At 39.7% G+C, this 27,648-nt stretch overlaps 1 protein-coding gene across 2 annotated transcripts in view; it reads left to right on the plus strand.

Annotated features, from left to right (window-relative positions):
* Positions 1-27,648, plus strand: part of CCDC141 (coiled-coil domain containing 141) — a 164,205-nt gene that overhangs the window by 49,887 nt on the left and 86,670 nt on the right. For both annotated transcript variants that reach the window (XM_023744442.1, XM_006083054.3), the window contains one exon: positions 7,299-7,415. In XM_023744442.1, the coding sequence (XP_023600210.1) occupies positions 7,299-7,415 (117 nt within the window). The remainder of the gene's footprint in view (positions 1-7,298; positions 7,416-27,648) is intronic.

Genomic DNA, 27,648 nt, shown 5'->3' on the forward strand with positions numbered 1-27,648 from the left:
GAGGTTGTTGGCTTTTATTTTTTCTTCAATACTGCTACCATCGCAAACTGGCCGGGGAGGGGGACTCATTCCTTCCTCTACCCCCATCCTTCAGTCCCCAAAGACAAGCAAAGGGGCCCTATTAATTTTAATGCTTTTTGTAGGGAGACTCATAAGCAAATACAATAAATGGCACACTCTGGAAGGATTAAACCATCCTTTATAATTCAGCAGTTATTTATCCTATCAATACGATAGTTTCTAACTCTCATTTTCCCCCAACAACCAGGGTTTAGGTCAAAGCTTCAGTATGCAATGTATTAGGCTACATAAACAAGGAATTGGGGAGGTTATATGCAAATGTCAAGCTTTGGTCCTACTTCTAAGTAGCCCTGTAAGTTAGTCTCTCTCTCTTCTCTCTCTCCCTCTGAATACAAATGGCTGCCCATCACCCAAGGCACATCCCAAAGTTATACTGGGAAAACCATGCCTTACATATCTTTGGCAGAGATGCATGTGGCCACTAGACTGGTCTGTTTCTTTTCTTGAAAAAAAAAGAAGACTTTTTCCCCACTGCTGGGAGGATTCCCAGCAATGAGTCAAAGGTAATGCTAGGGATAAAATTTAGGTCCAGAGATGTCCACTGTACTGATTTTATTCATGGGACTAAACAGCTTTCCACCATCGAGTAGTTGGAAGTAAAGAGCCTACCTAAACACAAACAAGAGTTGAAAGCAATCTTGGGAAGGGAAGTCCTTAGTGCCAAGTTTCTTATAATATAAATGTTGGAAGAGAAATGATATGTAACACAAGTCAGAATAATTAAACACATGAAATTATGATTCCAGACAGGGAGATAGATGATCTGTAAAGCTGTTTACAAAATAACAAATTTTGCCTATGACCAATAAGATAATATATTAGCTTTCCTAATACCCATCAACAGACAATACTGGGATTCGATAATTTGCTAAGGAATACTAATATCTTCCCGTTGACGTCAGTAATTCATGGAAGGCTTCCAAATTCCACAGAAGAAAATTGTCCTCCTGGAGTCTCTGAGATAGAGTCCAAAATAACAGGCCAATAATGAGATCAGCCTCAGAATGCATCTAAAAAAACCCAATCCACATTTTGGCAGTGATTCTTTTCTCCTCTGCTTCCAAATCCTCAGGTACAAACATCAGTGACATGGCTTTAATGCTTCCTAATACTTTACCACCTAATGAAGCAAATGAATGTCTGAAGTCTGGTTATGGCCTAGTTAAATACAGAGTGCATTTGACTAGATCGTCTGATGCAAAATAATGGAAATTGGTTTCCCTACAGTAAATAAGAAAAAGAGCGATGGGAGCTAATATTGTTGTTTTAATGCTAACATGCCTTCAAAATCAAAGTAGACATTAGACCTGTCACCTAAGGCCTTCAACTATAGTTGAAAACACCTCTGTCTATGTGTGCATTCTTGGTAATTGGAAGAGAGACTATCAAAAAGTCTTGGGTTAAAGAAGATAATGATCCCCTTGCCCTCATGATCAGTTTTTTGTTTGTTTTGCGTCTCTAATAGTAACTGATTCTTTGGCAGGAACTGTTGGAACTGTCCTGCACATGCAAAAGAAAATGAAACTAATTTGAAAGAGATTTTCATCTTCCCTTAAGCATTTCTGTTAGGGTGGTTTGAATTGTTTATTGCTAGCTTACCTCCTGCAACACAGTTTTAACGATCAAAAATAAGGTCTGATCTCAGATTGTAGAACAAATGGCAGAGAACGGGACTATGATGCTTTATTCAGTTTGATGCATCGCTTTGGGTTGCAGCAGATGTTTACCTTCTTGCCACTTGAGTCATTTATCCTTGATCATCAGACAATACTTTCTATGTGTTTCGTGTGTTCCCCATGTTTTAGTTCTGTCTTTAACACGTATCATTTTGGAACAGGAATTCTCAGTTTGTGCTTGTTGTCTCCTTTGCTTACAGCTGGCGTCTTCCTCTGAGGCACCCCTTCTCTCTAATGCACTGTGTCCACTGAGCCCCGTGCACAGGACCTATTTCCATGTTAGAATTAGAGTTTATAAATATATTATTGCATTTTGGGTTTTGTCTTAGGAACATTCATAAACTAGCCTAATAAGAACCATTTCTCTTCTCTGGAACCCTTTGGTTCTCCATACATTCTGACTGTGGCATTTCTGTCTTCAACCGTGGGACTTTCTTCTTATTAGTTGTGTAACCTTAACTGAATTGCCTGTATGTGTCTCAGTTTCCTCATCTATTGCAAAAGTAAATATCTTCATCATAGGAGGGGTACAAAGGTTGGATAAGGTCACTTGTAACCTGCCTAGAGTAGTACCTGACATCTCTCTGTGAAAGTAGGGTTTTTTACTTTACTTTCTTTATTCTTATCTCCCAGCTACGGGGTCAGTGTGGGGATGGGTTATTCAACAAGCAAAGACTAGTCTTTCTGGCCCAAAGCTACTTTCAGTAGTGCTCACTTCCAACCTTCACATTCTGGAACATTCCTACATCAATCCTCCTTCATGAATCTTCAGTTCTTGCAAAAAATGCTTATGTCTCAAATTTTTTTAAAAAGGTGGGAGAAGCCTCTTTGGTACTCCTGCTTTCCTTAAAGCTATCACCTGATCCTTCTTTTACTTAGCCAATAAACTTCTTTGGAAGAGTCATTAGCTGAACTTCAGTACCCCTACCCAGTGGTCCATACATGCTTACCAACCAATGCTTCATCCTACTATTTTCCTGATTTCACTATTTTAAATAGCCTCTAATTAAAACTCAGTCATTAGATCTACAAATAAGGATATTTTCAAAATCCTTGAGTTGTAGAACCATCTGATAAAAATATAATGCAAGCCATGTATGTGATTTTATTTATTTATTTATCTATATATCAATTTATCTTTAAATCCTCACCTGAGGATATGGTTTTTTTAAAATTGATTTTTTTTATAGTGAGAGGAAAAGAGAGAGAAAGAGAGAGAGAGAGAGAGAGAGAGAGAGAGAGAGAGAGAGAAACATTGATGTGAAAGAGAAACATCAGCTGCCTCCTATACATGCCCAACCAGGGATCAAACCCTCAACCTACGTATGTGCCCTTACTGGGAATATAACCTGCATTCTTTTGGTGTACAGGACGATGCTCCAACCAACTGAGCCACCTGGCCAGGGCCACATAAGTGATTTTAAAAGTTGTAGTAGCCAGGCCCTAGCAAGTTTGGCTCAGTGGAGGGAGCATCAGCCTGCAGACTGAAGGGTAGCAGGTTCAATTCCAGTTAAGGGCACATACTTCGGTTGCAGGCTCCATCCCTGGCCCCAGTCAGGGCGCATGCAGGAGGCAACCAATTGATATATCTCTCTCACATAGATGTTTCTCTCTCTCCCTTCCACTCTCTCTAAAAATCAATGGGAAAATATCCTCGGGTAAGGATTAACAACAACAACAAAAAGTTGTAGTAGCCACATTAAAAAAGTGAAAAAGAAACATAAAAAAGTTTAAAAGCCTCATAAAAAAGCAATAATATATTGTGTTTAATCCAACATATCCAAAATAGTATTTCAACATTTAATCAATATGAATATTCTTAATGAGGTATGTTTATTAATTTTTAAAACTATGACTATGAAATCTGCTGTGTATTTTATACTTAGAGTACATTTCAATTTGGACTTGTCACATTCTAAGCACTCAATAGCCATATGTGCTTATTGGCTACCACATAGGACAGTGCAGGTCTACACCATTTGACTGAGTTTTTCTGGCACCCTCTAATATCCAAGATAGCTCTTGGTTTTCATTGAACACCTCTGATTGCTTCTTCTTTGCATCTTTGCTGATTTTCTTTTCCTTTCCTTTCTCTCTGTCTTCTTCATCCTCAGATAGGTGGTCCCCTTCCCCTGTAAAAAAGATCTGCCCCACTCCTTCTCTACCTTAGTTCTACCTGCTCTGGGCACTGAGGATCTAGTGTCATGTCAAATCAGTGCAATGACCATGAACACAACACTTACGTCAAGCTGAAAGGTGGGAACTGGAGAGAGAGGAAAAATGTTCTTACTTCCCCCTTACACTATCATTCCCTTGAACTGATTTGCAGTGCATACTCTGGATGCTTTTTGTTCTTTTCTTTCCACCAACCCTTGGCTCATGTTTTTATCCTTTGCAGGGACCATGTTCTATAGAATGTCCTGATGCATCACTTACTGTACTTACCACTCAGCAGCTGATATAATTTACACCCTTAGAAAAAGTGCTCTTGGAATATCTGTGCAGCTGTCTGCAATAGGTACGCGCAGGGCACAACGACTGATTTACGGGGTGGCAGAATATTATGGTTGACAAGCTCTTAGTTATTTAGGGTGTTGTGCTTTTACAAGAAGGACTCTGAGAGCCTGTTCTGCATGCGTCCCGTGGCACACGTAGTAAATCTAATCTAAGAGGCTGAACATGTGTGTGAATGCCTCACTGAGCTGTAACACCCACACAGCGAACTACTTAATTCTGAGTTTTATGCCAACTTGTTTTTATACGTCTCTCCCCAGAGTGCATTCAGTAGTAAAAATGTGTAGATCTAGAGAGTCAGTTTGCTTCATCAGGCAGGTATGTGATCAGGATATATGGAATATCACCACAGACCTTTAACTGCATTCTCTTGTAGGGAACAGTATTGCCATACAGGAATAGTATGCTTTGGGGATTGAAATAGTATTTGCCAAATGTAGGGATGAGGTCAGTAGATACCTTTTAAAAATCAAACAACTCATTCCTTTCCTGCTTTCATCGCCACTGACATGTGCTAGATGACAAGTCTTTGACTCACAAAATTAAATAGGTTTACTGAGGGTTCAGGCTTCTCACCTGTTTTTAGAGATTAACGAACACCTGTTTGTACCCACTTTATTCACTCAGATTCTATATTAACTTTCTCTATTGAAGCATTCTTGAGATTTCAGAGTTACTCTCCCCTGAGCTAAGAATAAATAAAACTTACTCCCAATACTTAATAAATTAAATGATCTCTGAAAGCTGGTTATAGTCATGATTCATTTTTCTTTGATGAAACCCTTAAATCATTGTTCTAGTTGTGTTTTTATATGGGCTCACTGCATCTTTTGTGAGAAATTATTTGTATAAAATTAAATAAATGAATAAATGTTATAGCTCTTGATAAAGTACTCTGTGTGTTCTAATGTGCACACTATACAGACTATCTATTTCTAACTGGGATACCAGAAAGACAGACTATCTTCAGATAGTTGTAATACATAAACATTACATTTAGATATGGGGACTGACTAATGTTTGTATTATAAACAGCTTACCAAATATTATGAAGAAAATGAGGTGCATTTCACATGAAAACTGCTACAGTATCACCATTATTCTTTTCTTTGCATTGATGGCAGCCTAAAATGATGGCTAACAAAGATTTCCAATTAGAAGGAAGCCAGAGAAGCCCTCTTACCCCATATTTTACTGCCTATTCCATTCTGAGAAATGCCAGGCATTAGTATAGACCCTTTGATTTCATAACCAGCTTTGTGGTATCAGCCCTGTAATGGTAATGGAATGTTCTATTCTAGATAACCACTAACTCAACTTCTGTGGTGTGTGTGTGTGTGTGTGTGTGTGTGTGTGTGTACATATTGTGTGGAGCTCCATGACTAACCTAGTTTTCTCCTTGGCCACCTGCTTCAAACATTTGTCCATATTATAGGAGGTCAAATAAATCCTGAGGCTGTTGTAGACAAGATAGCCTAGGCCAGTGGTTGGCAAACTGCGGCTGGCAAGCCACATGCGGCTCTTTGGCCCCTTGAGTGTGGCTCTTCCACAAAATACTACGTGCGGGCGCGCACGTACAGTGCGATTGAAACTTCGTGGCCCATGCACAGACGTTGGTATTTTGTGGAAGAGCCACACTCAAGGGTCCAAAGAGCCGCATGTGGCTCACGAGCCGCAGTTTGCCGACCACTGGCTAGGCTAGAGGAAAGCATAGTGTAGTGTCCACCATTTTGAATGGACTGTCAGGATTAATTTTTCAGGTTTGAAGTAATTCCCCCTCATACCCATGATTATAAGACTTTCGTGTAGCCAAGGATAGCAGCAGGGCATGGTGGAAAGAGCATGGACTTTGAAAGCTTGGGGACGAATCCTGGTTCTGTCACTTACTATATGGCCCTGGATAAGCTGCTTAAGCTCTCCTCATCTCTAAAATGATGATATCATACTTGTTATAGAGTTGTTGAGGGAAATAGAGGTGATGCCCCAAAAGCAACTAGCAAACTGTCTAGCATGTAGTGGGCTCTTAGGAATCAGTAGCAATGATGTGATCATGCAACCACACTGTATAGGATTTAAGAGTAAAAATCCAAGTCTCTTTCCTTTCATTTGGATAAAGAATCTGCAGCCAGATACTTCATGTCATCAGTTCAATGTCAACTTAAGTCATCATTTAAAAATGTACTGCTTCTTTTTTTTAAATATATTTTATTGATTTTTACAGAGAGGAAGGGAGAGAGATAGAGAGTTAGAAACATCGATGAGAGAGAAACATCGATCAGCTGCCTCCTGCACATCTCCCACTGGGGATGTGCCCGCCTTTGACCGGAATCGAACCTGGGACCTTTCAGTCCACAGGCCGACGCTCTATCCACTGAGCCAAACCGGTTTCGGCATGTACTGCTTCTTTTAAGTCCTTTGCTGTTTGTTGTTTTAACAGTGTAAGGTATGTATTGTAAATCAAATCTAAATGAATCTGAGTCATGCCCCATTTATAATGTCAACAGAATTTTAATAATTTCTTCATTTATTTTCGGAACACGAATTTCCAGGAACTGCACCAAACAATATTTTTGCATTGTCTTTTTATAGTAGAAATATAATTCTACATATGCTGTTATGCTGTTAATTACCTTCATGTGGGTCTATGTAACTGTGTTCAGATTCACATTCTTATCCAGGAAAGGGATTTATATTCTGGAACCATGCATGATTCAGAGACTGCGTGGGAATCTATTTTGGTTCTTCTTTGTTAGGAGATTTTGAATACGTACTTGTCTTCATGCTATGTAATCTGAACTGATATATTATTTTCATGCTTTTCAGGTATTACTTTATTTTTTCTCTGAAGCATGTAGAGGTTGAGTGAAGAAAACATAAAAACTCCACCATAATTATTTAATACATGAGATGAGTTTATCCAAAGAGAAATTGACGTAGCTTATGTTTTGAAAGGTTAAGGAAATATTTCTTAATTTTTACTCAGTATTCTAATCATTTGAAAATTTATCTCTGTTGCTTTTTACTTAGGTTACTTGTTGGTTTCAGAAAACCATAAGAGATTTACGGGAACAAAGTCTCGGTTCATCACTTTCAGATAATGAGGAGCTAATCCGTAAGCACGAGGAACTAAAAATAAAAGCAAAGGTAAGAGACACATTAAAAAATAATTGAAACATGCAGGTAATTTAGAGAGGCACTAAACACTCTCTTTGAATAACCCACTATTTACATAGGAACGATTCTGATAGCATTAGCTAATACCACTGCCCACTGCCTGTTCTTCTGGAATAATAATGAACAAAACAACAGCTTCTACAGCAAAACTATCTTTTTAAAATAATTACTGTGTCAGACACTGCATTAAGTGTAAGAGATGCATTATCTAAATTATCGCCAACCCCCTAAGGAGTAGGTATTATTTTTTCTCATTTTACAGATCAAAATAAACTAAAAGCAGAGGCTTACAGAAGCAAGGTAACTCTACTGGTGTAATATATCTTGTCAGTAGCAGAGTTGGAATTTGATTGCAGGTCTTACCTAACTCCACTCTACTGTGCCAGCTTTTTAAAAAAAATGTTTTTCTACATTGAGGTCTCAGTATGATTTCCAGATATAGTTTATTTGCTGTTTCCATTTATATTTCCCCAATCCCTTAATTTGCTGCACATTTTTTGGTTTTGCACAAATTAATGGCTACCAGCTGGGCAACCACTTGCAGGTGTTCGAATGTGCAAAATGGAACCATGAAATTGCTGAGGCAAGAGGGGCAGAGCAGCCACATAACAGTGCTCCCTCTGCATCAGTGGTTCTCAATCTTGGCTGCACATTAGAATCACCTGGGAATCTTTTTAAAATCCTGATTTCTGGACAACAACCTCCAGAAATGTTTCTTCTGTTTCTAATGTTGTGGCCGCAACCCATAACAAAGAAACAATTTCTGGAGGATGAGGCCCAGAAATCAGGATTTTAAAAAGATTCCCAGGTGATTCTAATGTGCAGCCAAGGTTGAGAACCACTGTTCTGCATTGTCTTGTTTGGAAATGGACTCCTGTGTACATGTGGGGTTTATAAATACTTTCCAGAGTTCTTTCCAGGTGCTCCATTTTGATCTGCAAGAAAACAAATGTCTATTTGTAGTAGACTGAGTGGGAATGGTGAATACTTGAATCAATATCAGGCATAGGGAACTTTCTATTATCAATGCGTTGGGTGGCTGGTAGTTATAGGTACAGCTCAGTCAAGAAGCTCTGGAAAACAATGGGCCAACATTTCTAGACAATGGTTGAGAATAAGGAAGACAAACCAAATAAATATTACATGTTTGGGAGGATGGGATTTAGGTGGGGCAGGAAAGGCAGTAGATTGCATTGATCTAGACTGAAGTTTCCTTATGGGAATCATGATGCCTTTGTTTGTTTTTGCTTTTCTTTGAACACTGCAGCATGCATAGGCATTCAAAGTGTTTGCTTTGAATATTTGCTTAACTGATAAAAGATGCAGTTACAAAGACTTATGACTAATGATTTTTTAAGTACTTTAAAAATGTCTATACTTACAAACTTTTTAAAATTATACAGGAATTTATTCTGTGTATGTCAAACAAGTTTTATCAGTGAAAATTCTATCAAAATTCTTAACTATAATAACAAGAAACAACCTCAATTGTATACAGGAGTTGCTTCCTTTAAAACAAATAAACAAAAATGGCATGTTCACGTAATGTAGACCTCCTTTAGGGTTATATTCACTGTTAACTGTGGATTATGGTTTCATACAGCCTTGAGGATAGTTGGAGTAGAATATTTGTTAGCATATAATCTCAGTTCTAGTAGGACACAGTTTTTATCATTCTCTACATTCCACATTTGTAGTGCTGATATCCATAAATAGAAAACCACAGATATTCTTTTCACCATTATCCCAATGTTGCAGACATAAGAGGTTTAAGAATTAAAATTTTAATCATAAATATTTTATTATATAAAGTACATCATAGAAAATTTCTAAACTATAAGGAAAATAAAAGTGAATAATTCAAACCAAAGATAGCCATTGTTAAGATAACCATTCTTAATATTTTTATACATTTCCTTTCAATTTTTTTCCTGCACAAACCTAGAAACACATGATATCAGAGTTATGCTTTTTTATTTTTAACTTTATCATAACCTAATAACCTTTAGCTGAAAAATACTTTATTATATGAATCCTGAATTTATATTATAGGATTACACAGTTTTATTATGTATAGAAGCTAAACCATGTGAATATCTAAGCAAATGTTATTTTTAAAAGGTACAAATTCCTGATAAACACCATTATGTTCCAGACAAACCAACTGATTCCTTTCAGGGTCCTAAGCCTCTCAGAAACCAGTTACAAATCTCATGGATCAGCTGAGTATTAAAGCATAATCAAATAAGTAGGTGTTTTTTTTAGCTGAACTGATTTTAGAAACAGAGAGAAAACTATTTCTCTCTGTCTTCCTTGAGAATAAATTTATTTTCTTAAAAAAATGTATACCTTTGCTTTGCTGGGAGTCCATTTTATTGCTTATCTTGAAACATTCTTTATGGGATAAGATTTTCCATCCAAACTGTGGTTTAGCCAATGGAGCCCCCAATATCAATACCATCTTTAAAAATTACAAAAATATTGAATAGCTATTTAGATTGGGTCAACCCAATAGAGATGTGTACTCAAACATGACTTGTTGATAAAAAGGTTTTGAGATACTTGCCATCATTCGGGACACTAGATAATCCAATGGCAAGATAACTGATTATTCAAGGCAGCAGGGGCCCCTGAATCATTGTAAATGCAGAGGATGGAGTGGCCCTCTGTTCTGGGGTGATCCACCATGGCTTTCCAGAAGAGTGGTGTTTGAGCGGATGGATGAGATCTGAGCAGTTGGTTAGGAGAGGGTGGCTGTTCCAGAATAAGGTAAAATAATGATAAGACTAGTCTGTCTATGACAAGAGTTAAAGGTCCTAGCAAAGTTGAACACAGAGAAGAGAGACTAAGGGGAGTTGTCCCAGAGGTTATATGCATCCACAGTGATTGCATAAGAAAGAAATGCTAACCCAACATGGTCATTACAGGGAAGGAAACTTACATAAGCTGAGAAATAAAAGAGCTTCCTGAGGCTGTGGAAAGTGGGCCTAGGTGACCTCAAAACTCCCTTTAACTTTCAGGTTCCATAAAGAAGACAGGATTCAGATTACAATATCGGTTGTGCTTGTTATATTTAAAACAACATGAATGTAAAAAACACCTTTTCAGAGCTGGCCAAAAGGAGTAGAACTGACCAAAAGAGGAAATAATGACATTTCTGAAAAGTGGAGACAGTGTCTCCTCACCTGGGTATTCCCAGCATTAGAACCCTTCCTGGTATGCTTGATTCATGTTCATTCAGCCGTTTTAACTGTGAAGACGAAAGAAACATTCTTTTAATTTCTTTCTAGGATTCTCTGGTGACTTTAGGTAACCACTCAGTTTCCTTTTACCTATCTATCTACTCATTATCTTTATTTTATTTTATTTTAATTAATTAATTAATTAATTTATCCCTACCTGAGGATATTTTCCCATTGATTTTGATTTTTATAGAGAGTGGAAGGGACAATGTGAGAGAGACACATTGTTTGGCTACCTCCCACACTCACCCTTATCAGGGCCAGGGATTGAGACTGCAACTGAGGTATATGCCCTTGACTGGAATCGAACCTGGGACCCTTCAGTCAGAGGGCCGACACTCTATTCACTGAGCCAAACCAGCTAGGGCTTCCTTTCTTTCTTTATTTAAAAAAATTTGTCCCCCCAAAGTGGAGTTACAAAAACTCTTAAATTCATTATAAATCTCCTGCTTGGCCATTCTATTGCTTTATTTTATTATTGCTCCTTCATTCTCTATCCCCATCACATTTCCATTCTCACAGGCGCTCTAATGGGTTCAATATGTGTCTGTAGACATATTCCCATTCCTAAAATATATACATGTTTCCAATTTGCAAAAATGGGCCTACGGCATAGATCTCATTGTTTCTTCCCATAACACTGCTTGCTAGTACTGGGCCAGGCTTTATCTCCTGCCTATGGCACTCAATCTTATTCTATTCCAGATGGCCAGTGACCCTGACACTGAGACTTGCCACCTTTTGTCTCCTCAAGGAAGCTTCTCTTATCTATAAGCTTTATTCTCACTTGTTGTCCTTCACAGGAAGGACCAGCTGTATTATTTTAGAGCTCAGTACAAAATGAAAATATAGAGATTTCCTTTAAAAAATATTGAGATTTTATTTTTATTTTTGTTAATCCTCACTCAAGGATATTTTTTCCATTAATTCCTAGAGAGAGTGTAAGGGAGGGGGGAAGTGGAGAGAGATATCAATTGGTTGCCTCCCCCTTTGCTCTCCCTTCCCCCCCTCCCCCCCCCCACATGGGCCCCAGGGAGCCCAGGATTGGACCTGCAACCCAGATACTTGCCCTTGACCAGAAATCAAACCCAAGATCTTTCATTATAAGGGCCAAGGCTCTAATCACTTAGCAACACTGGTCAGGGCAAATATTATTGGAATTTTAATGCACCAACAGCACAACATTAACCTAAGCACAAGATCCTTCTGAGTATAGGGTCCTGTGTGGTGGTATAGGTCACTGGACAATGAAGCTGGTCCTATTGACAATGTTAAGATCTCTGGAAAGACCTAACAACCTTAGATGGTTAACCAAAAATAGAGATTATAATGTTATAACAGGTTGTGTCTACATGGAAAAAAACAGGTTGAAATTCTGGCTATGTCACTCACTATGCAGCGGTTCTCAACCGGTGGGTCGTGACCCCTTTGGGGGTCGAACGACCCTTTCACAGGGGTGGCCTAAGACCATCAGAAAACACATATATAATTACATATTGTTTTTGTGATTAATCACTATGCTTTAATTATGTTCAATTTGTAACAATGAAAATACATCCTGCATATCAGATATTTACATTACGATTCATAACAGTAGCAAAATTAGTTATGAAGTAGCAACGAAAATAATTTTATGGTTGGGGGTCACCACAACATGAGGAACTGTATTAAAGGGTCTCTGCATTAGGAAGGTTGAGAACCACTGCACTATGCAATCTTTGGTACACTTGACCTCGCTGAGTAAGGAGGAGCCTAGCCATGAAAACTCAACGAGAAACTATTTTTGAAAACATCCACATTTCAGTAGTGGCTCCAAAAATGTTGTTTACTTTGCCACCCATGACGTAAATGTGCAAATAGTTTTCATCTGTGGTTTTTCAACAGTCTCATTCCTTGTTCTTAGAGAAGGATTCCAATTTTATGTGTCCTTAAACAGGAGGAAGCATATTACATTTTGGACTTTTATTTGGGTGTGAGTATGAGGAGAAGGGGAAATGTTCCTTTCAAAGGAGATTTAGCATAGAAATAAGGCCTCAAGCTGGGGATTCATTAGTGAAACTCACGTAAATAATCTGGGAATCCACGGAAAGTAGGTGCTTCTGCTTCCCACAGCTAACGCACACAGCGGGAACTGTTCTGTATTGCTTATTAGTTCTTTCAAAAAAACTTTGAAAGTGCCTCTATCTTGCTGGAATGCACTCAAATAAGAAATATAGCAACATCCATATCTCTTAATAAATGTGATACCTTATTCAGAATGTGTTGAAATAATTAAACTAAAGGCTTATTAACACAACCTTTGACTATGAGTAATTGTATTAAATTATATTTTCTTAAGTATGAAAAAATATTCTCCTTTTACATATGTAACAGGTAAAGAAATAGCAGATATGGATGATTATAAATCACCCTTTGGTTAAGGACTTAAATACTCTTAGATTTTATCATGTATCACTTTAACGCCCCAAGGCTTGAATTCAACCTTTGGAGCTCAGAGTTAGTTGTAGGGTGTATTAAAATAATATGTAAACAAATACTTTCTTATTATCTCCTTTGAGGAAGCATAATCATTCCTCCTACCACACATCAGAAATAATGTTCATATAAAAATGGCCTTCAGGAACCAACCTGTACTTCTGTTGGGAGGGAAACTTTTCCTCTTTCAATTTGGGTCCAGCTATTAGAGGCCTGCAGAGTAACTGACAATAGACAGAGATGAACAGGAGTAAAAGAGCTTTATTTTCACACATGCCCAGGGGAGCTCCCAATAATGGAAAACTTGTGCAGTAGTCCAAAGTAAAGATATATATTTCAATTTAGGGCATCAGGGGGAGAGTATGGAAGGTCCTGGTTGGGCTTTTTGATGCTAATGGGATGGGCAGTCTATCTTCTGGTTGGAGTTTCCCAGTGGGAGAATGTATGGCAGCTGAATCTGCACCTCCTGGTACTAAGGGTCAGCCTTCTTTCAAGTCAGGAAACTCCCTGGGAAGGGTGTCAATGGCAGCTGTATTTTCAGGAGACTGCTTAAGTCTAGGAAATATTTCTTTCTGTGGCTGTGAATTGTTCAGACATTTTCAGTTTAAAGTAATTTTCGTCTCCTCACTTCTATAGCTTCAGCCCTTGGTTGAGTTCAGGCCCTTTGCAGTGGGTGCACACTAGAGTCACCTGGGGGCTTTGGAAAAATGCTGAAGTCTGGATCTTGTGTTCAGAGATTTTTATGTAGTTTGTGAAATTAGAATTTTTAAAAACTTCATTGCCAATCTTAAACTGATGAAGCTTTCGTCAAAAAAGATGCTTTCCTACTCCTTATAAAAAAGCCTGATATATCTGGCAGTATCGGGCTCACCTTTACGTATAGACACTGCAGTTCTTGTGTAGTTATTTTCTCTAGAAAAGGCATGTGCACTCCAGTTTGCCAAAGGCCTCCACATCCCTCTTTATCTACCTTCCCTCCCACAATTGCTTTATGTTCTCACGTTATGTGTCTGGCCCTGTAAGCATTTGGATTTGACTTATGTTGAGCAATAAGGTACCATCCAACTGGAGTAGTAACTTAAACTGGTTTGCATTTTATTTTATTTGAAAAAAATTTTTTTTTATTGATTTCAGAGAGAAAGGGAGAGGGAGAGAAGGAAACATCAATGATGAGAGAGAATCATTGATCAGCTGCCTCCTGCACACCCCACACTGGGAATCGAGCCCCCAACCCAGGCATGGCCCAACTAGTCACCTCCTGGTTCATAGGTCCACACTCAACCACTGAGCCAAGCCGGCTGGGCTAACTGGTTTGCATTTTAGAAAATTACTTTGGAAATAATGTGAATGTTAACAAAGGAAGGGAGTGATATTGAAATCAGGACAGTCACTTAGAAAACTATTGTTTAAATGAGAGTGGCTTTAGGTGGGGCATGATGTCTTTTTTTGAGATGGAGGTCATTAATCCCCATTTTAAAGGCTTAAAGAGACATAGCCCTGTTATTCAAGTGTGGCTTCCAGAAGCAACAGCAGCAACATCTGGACATCTTAGCACTGCAGACTCTCAGACTCGACCCAGCAAACCTATTATGTCAGAATCTGCATTTTAACCCAGAGAATTTGAATGGACACTAAAGTTTAAGAGGAACTGACTTAGAAGTTTGTACTATATACTAGTATTTCATGTAGGTTCATATTGCTTTTCATAGATGAATATGTATTGTTTAGAAAGTCCTTGAGTAAAAATAATATTTTAAGTTCTGGGAGAGAATAAAACTGAAAATTGTGTATAGAAACATCAACTTCAATGTTTTAATTATAGTAGAAATATTCCTCAGATTCAAGATTAAAACCATCTTCCATGATTCATCATCTAATCCAATTTTCCAAGTCATTGAAAATATTTTCCAGTTGTTGCTGGGTGATTTCATAAATTGGATTTGTGATCTTGGCCTCTAGTTTCTTCAAAAATATTATTTAGAGATCTTTAAAAAATACCAATGCTTAGGTCCCATGGAATCTTTATTAGAGAAAAAAGTCAAGTTTAAAGTTACAAAATAGCCCTGACTGGTTTGGCTCAGTGGCTAGAGCGTCTGCCTGCAGACTGAAGGGTCCCAGGTTCGATTCCGGTCAAGGGCATGTACCTTGGTTGCGGGCATATCCCCAGTAGAAGGTGTGCAGGAGGCAGCTGATCAATGTTTCTCTTTCATCAATGTTTCTAACTCTCTATCTCTCTCCCTTCCTCTCTGTAAAAAATCAATAAAATATATTAAAAAAAATAAAGTTACAAAATATTTATATAACTATGAGATAATAAAGTAAAGCAAAATCTCTTGCAAGCTTATTTGGATAACTTAAATACATAATTATCATCATAGAAACACTGTAAGAAAGTGGCTCTTTTTTTATCATTTTAAAAAAATCTTTATTGTTGAGAGTATTACAGCTGTCCCAAATTTTCCACCTCATTGCCCCCCTCCATCCGGTTCCCATCCCACTCCAGGCCTTCACCATCCTTCTGTCTGTGTCCACAGGTAACATCTTTGGTTTATCTCCCTTCCCTCTGAGATTTGTCAGTCTGTCCCATGTTTCTATTTCTCTGATTTGATTTTATTCACCAGTTTATTTTGTTCATTAGATTCCTCATTCATTTATTTTGATTTTTAGATTCAACTGTTGATAGATATGTATTTATTGCCATTTTATAAAATCTCTTTTTCTTCTTCTTCATCATCATCATCATCACCATTTTCTTCTTCTTCCTCTTCTTAAGGAAAATGCTTCAACATTTCATGTAATACTGGTTTGGTGATGATGAATTCCTTTAGCATTTTCTTGTCTGTGCAACTCTTTATCTGACCCTCAATTCTAAATGAGAGCTTTGCTGGGTAGAGTAATCTTGATTGTAGGTTCTTGCTACTCATCACTTTGACTATTTCTTACTACTCCCTTCTGGCCTGCAAAGTTTTTTTTCAGAAATCAGCTGACAGGTGTATGGGTGATCCCTTGTAGGTAATTGCTTTTCTCTTACTGCTTTTATGATTCTCTCTGTCTTTAACCCTTGGCATTTTAATTATGATGTGTCTTGGTGTGGGCCTCTTTGGGTTCCTCTTGTTTGGGACTCTCTACACTTCCTGGTCTTTTAAGTCCATTTCTTTCACCAGATAGGGGAAGTTTCCTGTCATTATCTCTTCAAATAGGTTTTCAGTATCTTATTATCTCCCTTCTCCTTTTGGCACCCCCAAAATATGAATGTCGGTACCTTGAAATTGCCCCAAAGGCTCTTTACACTATCTTCATACATATTTTTGGACTCTTTTTTTCTTTTTGCTCTTCTGATTAGGTGTTTTTTTGCTTCCTTATATTCCAAATTGTTGATATGATTTTCAGAATCCTCTACTCTATGGTTGAATCCCTGTAAATTATTCTTCATTTCCATTTATGTATGCTTAATTTCAGACTGGTCCTTTGCCATGTCTTTGACATTCTCACTAAGATTCTTGAAAGTCTCCCCCGAAGGTCTCATGAAGATCCTTGAGTAACCTTATAACCATGGTTTTGAATTCTGTGTCCAGTAGTTTGCTTGGTTTCATTTCTTTAATTTATGACATGTTTCTTTGTCCCCACATTTTGGCTGCTTCCCTGTGTTTGTTTTTTTATATCAGATAGAGATGCTATGTTTCCTGGAGTTGGTAGAGTGGCTTTGTGCAATAGGTGTCCTGTAGGACCCAATATCCTCCCCAGTCACCTGAGCTGGGCACTCTAGGTGCACCCCTGTGTGGGCTGTGTGCACAGTTTGTAGTTGAGCCTTGATTGCTATTGGCATCTCTAGGAGGAATTGACCTCCAGGCCAATTGGCTGTGAGGACCAGCTGTGACTACAGAGGGAGAGCTGTGCAGGAGACACCCCTATGGAGCAGGACTTGCTTCAGTGGGATTTTGGTGCTCACTGAGTCTGCCTCTTGAGTGGATATGTAGAGTTGTAATCTGCTATGCTCTGAAGCTGTCCACCAGGTGCACTGGCTCTAGGGCCTCCAGGGAGGTGCAAAGTCAGCCACTGCCTGGGGACACCCTGCAGGAGATATTTGTATTGGGCTTGGAGGTACCCAGGTGAGGCCCAGCTGTGAAACAAGACAGGCTCGTGCTCATGCAGGGTCTTGGGCCTTTTATTGGTAGGTTTGGGCCATGCTGCCTCAGCTGCAACTTGTTTGAGAGGTTTTAGCAAAGTCTGAAGCCTGAGCCAGGACAGGCCATTCATATGGACAAGCTGCTGCAAACAGGTTGGATGGGGCTGCACATTGAATGGGGCAGGGCCTCAGAGCAAACAGATATGGCAGCCAGTCAGCCCTGTGACCAGGGTGGTCTCAGCCCAGGAACAATGACCCCTGTGAGCACCCTTGTCTGTGGGAAAGCTGTCACCGTCTTCCCGCCCTGATACCAGACAATCCAGTTCCTCCCTGTGTGTGTCTGGGTCCCCCAGAGCCGCTGTCCGGAGCCTGGCGTTGGAGCTCACAGGGATGGAGTCTGAGTAAGTTTGTGCTTGGGCCCTTTAAAAGGAACACCCAAGTCTCCAGCAGCTTCCATGTCCCTCAGCCCCAATCCCCACTGGTTTTTACAGCTCATGGTTATGGGGACTTCTCTTCCAGCTTTGGGACCCTGGGCTGGGGGTCTGGTGTGGGGCTAGAACCTCTTGCTCCTCATGGGGGCCTCTGCAGAGATGATCTCCCTCCTGATTAAAAAAAAAAAAAAACAGCACATGTGTTCCTTTACCCCTGTGTTTTGAATACTTCCCTGTGTTTGTTTCTACGTATCAGAGCTGCTATGTCTCCTGGAGTTGGTAGAGTGGCCTTATGTAGTAGGTGTCCTGTAGGGCCCAGTGGCTCAGCCTCCCCAGTCACCTGAGCTGCACAATAGGTGTGTCCCTGTGTGGGCTGTGTACACAGTCTTGTAGTTGAGCCTTGATTGCTGTTGGTGTCACTGGAAGGAATTGACCTCCAAGCCAATTGGCTGTGAGGACCAGCTGTGGCTACAGAGAAAGAACTGCTGTGCAGGAGACACCCCTATGGAGCAGGACTTGCTTCAGTGGGATTTTGGTGCTCACTGAGTATGCCTCTTGAGTGGATATGTAGAGTTGTAATCTCTATGCTCTGAAGCTGTCCACCAGGTGCACTGGCTCTAGGGCAGGGGTGGGCAAACTTGACTCGAGGGCCACAATGGGTTCTTAAACTGGACCGGAGGGCCGGAACAAAAGCATGGATGGAGTGTTTGTGTGAACTAATATAAATTCAAAGTAAACATCATTACATAAAAGGGTACAGTCTTTTTTTTTTTTAGTTTTATTCATTTCAAACGGGCCGGATCTGGCCCGCGGCCGTAGTTTGCCCACGGCTGCTCTAGGGCCTCCAGGGAGGTGCAAAGTCAGCCACTGCCTGGGGACACCCTGCAGGAGATATTTGTATTGGGCTTGGAGGTACCCAGGTGAGGCCCAGCTGTGAAGCAAGACAGGCTTGTGCTCATGCAGGGTCTTGGGCCTTTTATTGGTAGGTTTGGGCCATGCTGCCTCAGCTGCAACTTGTTTGAGAGGTTTTAGCAAAGTCTGAAGCCTGAGCCAGGACAGGCCATTCATATGGACAAGCTGCTGCAAACAGGTTGGATGGGGCTGCAAATTGAATGGGGCAGGGTCTCAGGGAATCACCAGGGTGGAGCAAACAGTGTGGGCCAAGCTGATGGAAACAAATATGGCTGCCAGTCAGCCCTGCGACAGGGAAGATCCCAATGACCCCTGTGAGCACCCCTGTCTGGGAAAAAGCTGTTCCCCATGTACCTGCCTCAATGTCAGACAATCCAGTTCCTCCCTGTATGTGTCTGGGTCTCTCAGAGCCTCTCCCTGGTGCTGGAGCTGGGAGGAAGCGAGTCTAAGTTTATGTGTCAGCCCTTTAAAAGGAACAACTGGATATCCAGCAGCCTCCATGTCACTGAACCCCAATCACCACTGTTTTTTACAGCCCGTAGTTATGGGAACTTCTCTTCCCAGCTCTGGGACCCTGGGCTTGGGGTCTAGTGTGGGGCTGGGACCCCTTGCTCTTCAAGGGCAGCCTCTGCAGATACAATCTCCCTCCTGATTAAAAACATGCTACACGTGGGTGCTGGTCCAGCTGGTTATGTGCCTCCTCCCCTCCTACCAGTGTGAGCGTGCTTTCTTTTTTACTTCTCTAGTTGTAGGACTTCCCTTCAGCCAACTTTCAGGCAGTTCTGGATGATGGTTGTTCTGTGTTTTAGTTTTAATTTTGATGTGGTTGTAGGAGGTGATGTGTACAGGTGTTTACCTATGCTGTCATGTAGGTTCCTACAACATTTTTCATCAAAAGAAGCTCTTTAAAAATATGTTCATTGCTCTAACATCGGCCTGTGGACTGAAGGGTTGTGGGTTCAATTCCAGTCAAGGGCATATGCCTGGGTTGCGGGCTCGATCCACAGTAGGGGGCATGCAAGAGGCAGCTGATCAATGATTCTCTCTCATCATTGATGTTTCTATCTCTCTCTCCTTCTCCCTTCCTCTCTGAAATCAATAAAAATATATTTAAAAATATGTTTATTGTTTTATTTTTCTGATTACATAATATTTTCTAATTTTTCTAAAACAAAAAACTGAAGAAAATTAAAATCACTCATAGTATGTAGTTATGTCTGAAAATGAGAAGGAAATATAAAACATACATAATATTGAGTATTCCACAACTGTGTGTGTATACGGATACACCACATGTGTGTGTTTATATACAAAATGTGTATGTGTTCTTTTGCAGTGTGATTTTTCCAGTTATCATTGTGTCATAAGCATTTATCTATTCAAATGCATATTTAAAATATTTTTAATGATTGGGTGCTATTAAACCATGTATTTATAGCATACAGTGTTTGAGGCAGCAGCATAGTATTTCAGATTATGACAGTGGAGTGAATGGTACACTCCCAAGGCCTCGAGTTAAGTCCCGGCCTCTGCTTCTATCTGATGTACTCTTGGGAAAATTTCTTGCATATTTGAACCTGGGCTCTGTCTTTTGTAAAAGAGGGTAATAATTGTGTCTAATTGATATAGTTGTTGTGAGGATTAATTATGTTCTCATATGACAGTACTTAGCACAATGCCTTGCACAATACAACTACAACATAATATGGGCTTTTTTTTTTTTTAATGGTGGTAAAACAAACAACCATAATTTTACGTTTAGTGACTTTTAGTGTATTCACAATGTTGTATAACTATCATCACTATCTAGTTCTAGGACATTTTTATGACCCCCTAAAAAGAAGATCATACTCATCGAACAGTTTATCCCTTCCTCTCTCCTCCCAACCATTAATCTGCCCTCTGGCTCTATGGATTTGCCTTTTCTGAATATGTCATAAAAAATGGAGTCATATAGTAAGTGGCCTTTTGTGTCTGGCTTCTCTTGTTACTGGTGGGGAGAGGTCCTTGTCCCCACCAGTTGCTAATGGGAGTGGAATTCTTGCAATATCCCGGAAAAAAAAGAATTTTCTGAGACTCACATGGGAGGAGTGATTTTCATTTGCATGGAATTAAGTCCCTGAGTTTCCAAGGTCCCCTCCTTCAGTCCTGCCATAAAAGAAGTGTAACCGTGGCTTTAATAAGGCTAGAATTAGAGCCAGTGTCCAGAGTTTCTGTTCCATGTAGGAGCAACCTCATCAGCTGAGGTTGTTTCCCACTGCAGTTCATCAATTCATTGCATGGGCCATACAGGCGAATGCAAGGAAGCAGGGACAAGAGAGCCCCACAAGCCATAACTCACGAGGGAGCAAACTCTTTTTTTTTAGGAGATTATGTATTCCCAAATAGGCTTGCAGTGGTCATGCCCATTCTGGCCAGTCATTTCTGTTCTCAGGTGTGATTGACTGACACCCGCCCTACATCACCCTGACTTTACTGCGCATGTACCCATCTCCTCTTTGTTGGATCTGCAGGGAATGGGCCAGTGGGTTTGATCTTTGGTCATGGCACATACAAGAAGCTCCTAGGGCAATGGAAACCAAAGAGAAAATAAGCAAATGGGACTACGTCAAAATAAAAAGCTTCTGCACAGCAAAAGCAACTGTCAATAAAACAACAAGAAAGCCCACTGCATGGGAGAACATATTTGCCAACGATATCTCCGATAAGGGTTTAATCTCCAACATTTACAGGGAACTCATACAACTTAACAAAAGGAAGACAAACAACCCAATCAAAAAATGGGCAATGGACCTAAATAGATACTTTTCAAAAGAAGACAGAAGAAAGCCCAAGAGACATATGAAAACATGCTCAAAGTCACTAATCATTTGAGAGATGCAAATCAAAATGGCAATGAGGTACCATCTCACACCTGTCAGAATGGCTATCATCAACAAATGACAAATGCTGGCGAGGATGAGGAGAAAAAGGAACCCTCAGGCACTGCTGGTGGGAATGCAGACTGGTACAGCCACTGTGGAAGACAGTATGGAGTTTCCTCAGAAAACTAAAAATGGAACTCCCATTTGACCCAGTGATCCCACTTCTAGGAATATATCCCAAGAAACTAGAAACACCAATCAGAAAGGATATATGCACCCTTATGTTCATAGCAGCACAATTCACCAGAGCTAAGATTTGGAATCAGCCTAAGTGCCCATCAGCAGATGAGTGGATTAAAAAACTGTGGTACATCTATGCAATGGAATACTATGCTGCTGTAAAAAGGAAGGAACTCCTACCATTTGCAACAGCATGGATGGACCTGGAGAGCATTATGCTAAGCAAAATAAGTCAGAGAAAGATAAATATCACATGATCTCACTCATTTGTGGATTATAATGACCAACATAAACCGATGAACAAAAACATCTAGAGACAGAGAAGCATTGATTAGATGCTCAAACCTCAGAGGGAAGGTAGGGGAGGGGAGGGGTAAGGGGGAGAGATCAACCAAAAGATTTGTATGCATATAAGCATAAGCGATGGATGCAGACAACAGGGGGTAAGGGTGAGGGTAGGACTGGGGGGATGGGCCGACAATGGGGGGATAAGGACACATTTGTAATACCTTAATCAATAAAATAAAAGTAAAAAAAAGAAGCAACCAATGAATGCAAAAATAAGTGAAACAACACACTGATGCTTCTCTCTCCTTCTCCCTCTCTCTCTTCCCCTTCCTCTTTCTAAAATTAATTTTTAAAAAATTTAGAAATGCAGCCATTAAAAATAAGATCAATGAAAAAAATTTTAAGCAGCCATTTAAAAAATAAAATTTTCAAATATTCTTTTTTAAGAATAGAAATATTTCCTCAGAAATAGCACTTACATGAACTATTTCGTACAAAAGGAGCTACTTATAGTGTTTTAGAGTGGTTCAGGGAGTGCACAGCATTATCTAGAGTTCTTATAATAGTTTCTGGGTTATCCAAATATTTTCCAAGTGCTTTATAAACATTGTTGAGCTATTTTTTCTCATTGCAGCACATAATAACCTGTGTACGGAAGCTGACTATTCTGCTATTTGAGCTTCCGTTACATTCTCCAAATTCCTTCACTGAAGGGATGTGAAAAAATGGTAAAACTGCTTTAAGACATATTGCTTCAGTAAATCTGCTCAAGTCTCTGGTGGTTAGAAGGAAAACCTATAAAAAGTAGGACCAACTTTGGACTACTATGATCATGAAACCCATTGCTGATGACCCTAAGGATAGGATTTGGAGGGGGGTGGGGTCATCAAGCTAGGCCCCAGGTCAAATTCAGCCTGATGCCTGTTTTCATACATTAAGTTTTACTGGAACACTGTCAGGTTCATTTGGGTATTATCTCAGGCAGAGTATGTGCAAAGCCTAAACTGGCTACTCTCTGGTTCTTTATAGAAAGAAAACCTGCTGGCTGCCGGAATGGGGCCTGCAGGAGGACAAGGTGTGCTTAGTGGGTTTTAATAAAGAGATGGGGTCTGATAGGTGCTATGGCTTTGGTTCAAACTATCCCAGAACTTAGTGAGTGGCATAAAATGACCTTGTCTTACGCTCATGGATTCTATAGGTCAGGACAGAGCCTAGAGTCTTGTCTCTGATTTGTAATGTGCAGGTTCTCAGCTAGAAGAGTCAAAGTCTATGGGCTTGAATGGCTGGACCTCCTCAGGCATCTCTCTCTCTGCTCTCTCCATGTGATCTCTCCAGTACTCTTACCTGTCGGCTTAGGGCTCCCAGGACGTGTGTGTGTGTGTGTGTGTGTGTGTGTGTGTGAGGGGGGGGTGAGGAAGGCATGAAACCTCATTGCCTTTTATGACCCAGTCTCAGCTGCATAAGCTACCAGTTGCAAAGTCCTATTACAAAGTCCTGCCCAGGTTCAAGGGGTGAAGCATAGATGCCACTTCTCAATGCAGGAGTGTCAATGTCTCATTTTAAGAAAGGCACAAGAGAGTTACATATAGAGTTAATCTCCATTTCTGTTAAATCTGCCACATGAGGTAAGACCCTCACCAGAGAATGCCTGCTGTCAGCCTACTTGTCCTCACCACTCTTTCCTATAAAATGAAGCAGAGTATGTTTCTTTATAATGTTTTATCTAATTTAAAAAATAAAGTGGGGTCTGAATCTGCAATGTCCAAAGGCAGAAATGAATAGAATCTCCAAACAGTAAAGACATCTGCATGAGTGCATTTCAATTCCTCTGTTTTCATTTTAGTGAATAATTTGTTTTCCTTGTTGATTTTTTAATGAACTTCCCAATTAAGAGCAGGTGTCATTTTTTTCATAGAACATAAATTAGAAATAATTTTATTACTAACAAGTAAAATATGTATATATAGTATTGAATTTGTCCGCAAGCATTGGGAAAATCTATAAAATAGTGGGAATTTTACATTGGTAACTACTGTAGCCTTAACTTGTGAGTTAATGTAAAGCTTAGTGAACCATAGGCTTTCATTTACAAGGAAATTTTGATTGATTGATCGACTTAACTCTTTATTTTTATTGATTTCAGAGAGAAAGGGAGAGAGAGAAACATTAATGATGAGAGAGAATCATTGATTGGCTGCCTCCTCCTGCCCACTCCACACTAGGGATCGAGCCCCCCAACCCAGGCATATGCCTTTGACCAGAATTGAACCTGGGACCCTTCAGTCCGCAGGCTGATGCTCTATTCACTGAGCAAAACTGGCTAGGGCAGGAAATTTTGATTTAGAAAGTCCTTCGGAAATACTTAAGCCCATCTAAGAAGAGAATGAGTTAAGAGAGCAAAAAAAGAGTATTGTATTTTATGATCACTAGGTTTAAAACTACCTGCTGTCACTTTGCTTATGGAATCCTCAACAGCTTTTAAGTTTAAATGTGTAGAAGTGGGGTCACTGGGTGAAATGGGAGTTCCATTTTTAATTTTTTGAGGGAACACCATACTGCTTTCTACAGTGGCTGCTCCATTCTGCATTCCCACCAGCAGTGTACTAGTGTTCCCTTTTCTCCATATCATTGCCAGCACTTGTCCTTCGTTGATGTGTTGATGTTAGCCATTCTGACAGGTGATACCTCATTGTCATTTTAATTTGCATTTCTCAGATGATTAGTGACTTTGAGCATTTTCTCAAAGGCCTCTGTATGTCTCTTGGCCTTCTGTATGTCCACTTTGGAGCTTTAGCCTTTGCCCATTTTGTAATTGGATTGTCTTCCTTTTGTTAAGTTGTATGAGTTTCTTATGTATTTTGGAAATTAACCCCTTATCAGATGTATCATTGGCAAATATGTTCTCCCATGCAGTGGGCTTTCTTGTTGTTTTATTGATGGTTTCTTTTGCTGTGCAGAAGCTTTTTATTTTGATGTAGTCCCATTTGTTTATTTTCTCCTTAGTTTCCTTTGCCCTAGGAGATATATCCTAAGAAACCTGAAACACCAGTCAGAAAGAATATATGAACCCCTATGTTCATAGTGGTGCAATTTACAATAGCTAAGATCTGGAAACAGCCTAAATGCCCATCAGTAGATGAGTGGATAAAAAGGCTATGGTACATTTACATCATGAAATACTATGCAGCTGTAAAAAATGAAGGATCTCTTACCATTTGAGACAGCATAGAGGAATCTGGAGAGTATTATGCTAAGCAAAATAAGCCAGTCAGAGAAAGATAAGTATCACATGATCTTACTCAGATGTGGAATCTAATGAACAAAATAAACTGATGAACAAAATAGATCCAGTGACATAGAAGCATAACAAATCTCAGAGGGAAGATGAGGGTGGGGTGGTTGGGGAGAAATTAACCAGGGGACTTATATGCATTTATGCATAGCCCATGGACACAGACAATAGTGTGGTGAAGGTCTGGGAGGGGCAGGTGTGGGGAAGAGGAGATCAATGGGGAAAAAAAGGAACGGACATCTGTAATACTTTTAACACTAAATTTTTTTAAAAAACTACCTAAAGTTTTTTTAAAAAAGTATAAATGCTTAGAAAAATCTTTTCTCATTACTTTTTTTTAAAAAAAATTCTTTGTATGTATTATTTCTTCTCCTTCTCCCCCTCCTCCAATTATTTGACAGCCCTGAAAGAAAAATTCCCACAAAGCCTGACTATAGTTACTATTATCATAACTCAAGGTAATATTGCTATCATAATAGTGCTAGTGAAACTGACTCTACTTGATGTGGACACCTGAGAAGGCACTTTCTTATGGCTTAACATAGACACCAGCTAAATCCCTAAACCTTCCTGTGCTACGTCAGTGTCCACCCCGAGACATTCTGTGGCCTTAGAGTTCCTTGCTGTTCTTTACTTCAAAGGCCTTCACTTTAGCTTCTCAGCCATGTGGCTACACTTGGTTCCATGGCACCAGCCAAACCTGCTCTCTTCACCTCCCTTTCCTTTCATCATTTCCTGGTCCCTCCTTATCCTATTCAGCATGGGCCAAGGCTGTTTGTGAGGAAACTCGATCACCCATTTTCTCTGTTTCTTCCTACATCTGAAAGAAGAGGAGTCAATTAGAATAATTTTTCCAATTATATCTGTTTAAAAAGTAAATGATCCATTATCAGTTAGCCTTACAAATTCCGTTCTTTGTCATCTGTTAATTCTTTGCTCTTTTCCCCTTAACAACCAGTCCAAAACTTTTGTGCTTTTTAAAAATTCCCCAGACTTTACTTAACCTCAGAGTCATTTAGTCATACAAAATGAAATTGCTTGACTTTTTTTTCCCCTCTGCCCTTTTTCCTCTTTTTTCCACTCGTCTTCTGTTTACTTTAATTCTCCTCTTTTTCCAAATGTAAGCCTTGATCCACTTTTCTAAATCCCTCCTTTCCCATCTCTATATTTTGCCTCTTTTCATTCTTAATACCTCAATTTCCAGTTACCCTCTTCTTCCTCCAATTATATTTTGATCTCTCACAAAATTGGAAACAAAAATGTTGCTGCTCAACCCTTAAAGCACTAATCCATCTTTTTAAAAAACTATTGTAATGGGTTGAAATGTGTCCCCCAACATTCACATATCTCGGAATGTGATCTTATTTGGAAATAGGGTTATTGCAGATGTAATTAGTTAAGATGAGGTCATTAGGGTGGACTCTAATTAACTATACCTTTAAAAGGGGGGAATTTGAACACAGAGGCAGGCCCGCATAGAGGGAGAAGATGTGGAGACACAGGGAGCAGTTGGCCAACCGCGAGGCCAGGGGAGAGGCCTGGAACAGGTCCTTCCCTCACAGCATCAGAAGGAACCAATCCTGTTGGCACCCTGATTTCAAACCTCCAGCCTCCAGAACTGTGAGAGAGAATTTCTGTTGTTCAGGCCCCCAAACGTGTGGTACTTTGTTACAATAGCCCTAAGACACTACTACGATTGCTTCATTTTCTGCCTCCTTGGCCGCCCTCAAATGCTTACTGCATTATGAGAAGCTGTTCTTTCTCAATAACTGATGACTTGAAGCTCTTGATGCATTTGTCCTCTGAGGCACTACTTTCTCTAGTTCTCGCATCTTTGGAATGGCTCCTTTCCAATCTTTCCATGCCATTTCTTCCCCCATTCTTGTTTTGCATGGAATGTCTAATCTTTGGCTCCTTTCTCATCTCATTTCTTCTGTGGAGTTATCTAATCCCAAGACAGCAATATCACTTTTAGTTTGATAATTTCTAGGTATTTAAAAAAATTTCCAAGTCATATATCTTTTCTCAACTCCAGTCTTCTTTTTAGAAATTCCTGTTGAAGATTTACATATCAATTTCTTACTGGTACTTCTAATTCAACTAAAATAGTTCTTTTCCCGTCCAACCCTTCTCCTGTGTTCCTTGTTGGCTAAAGACATTGCAGTCCTTCAGCCACCCAGGTTAGAGAGACTTCAGGGTCACATTAGGATCCTCATTCTTTTTCTCCCCTCACTTTGCTCATCTCTGTTTTAGTCAATTCTTACCTCTTTATCTCCTTCTCATCTTCTCACCCCAGGACCACCACTTTAGTTTGGACTCTCAGAATCTTTAAC

This window comes from Myotis lucifugus, unplaced genomic scaffold, assembly GCF_000147115.1.
Source record: "Myotis lucifugus unplaced genomic scaffold, Myoluc2.0 scaffold_5, whole genome shotgun sequence".
In the NCBI taxonomy this organism is placed as follows: domain Eukaryota; kingdom Metazoa; phylum Chordata; class Mammalia; order Chiroptera; family Vespertilionidae; genus Myotis; species Myotis lucifugus.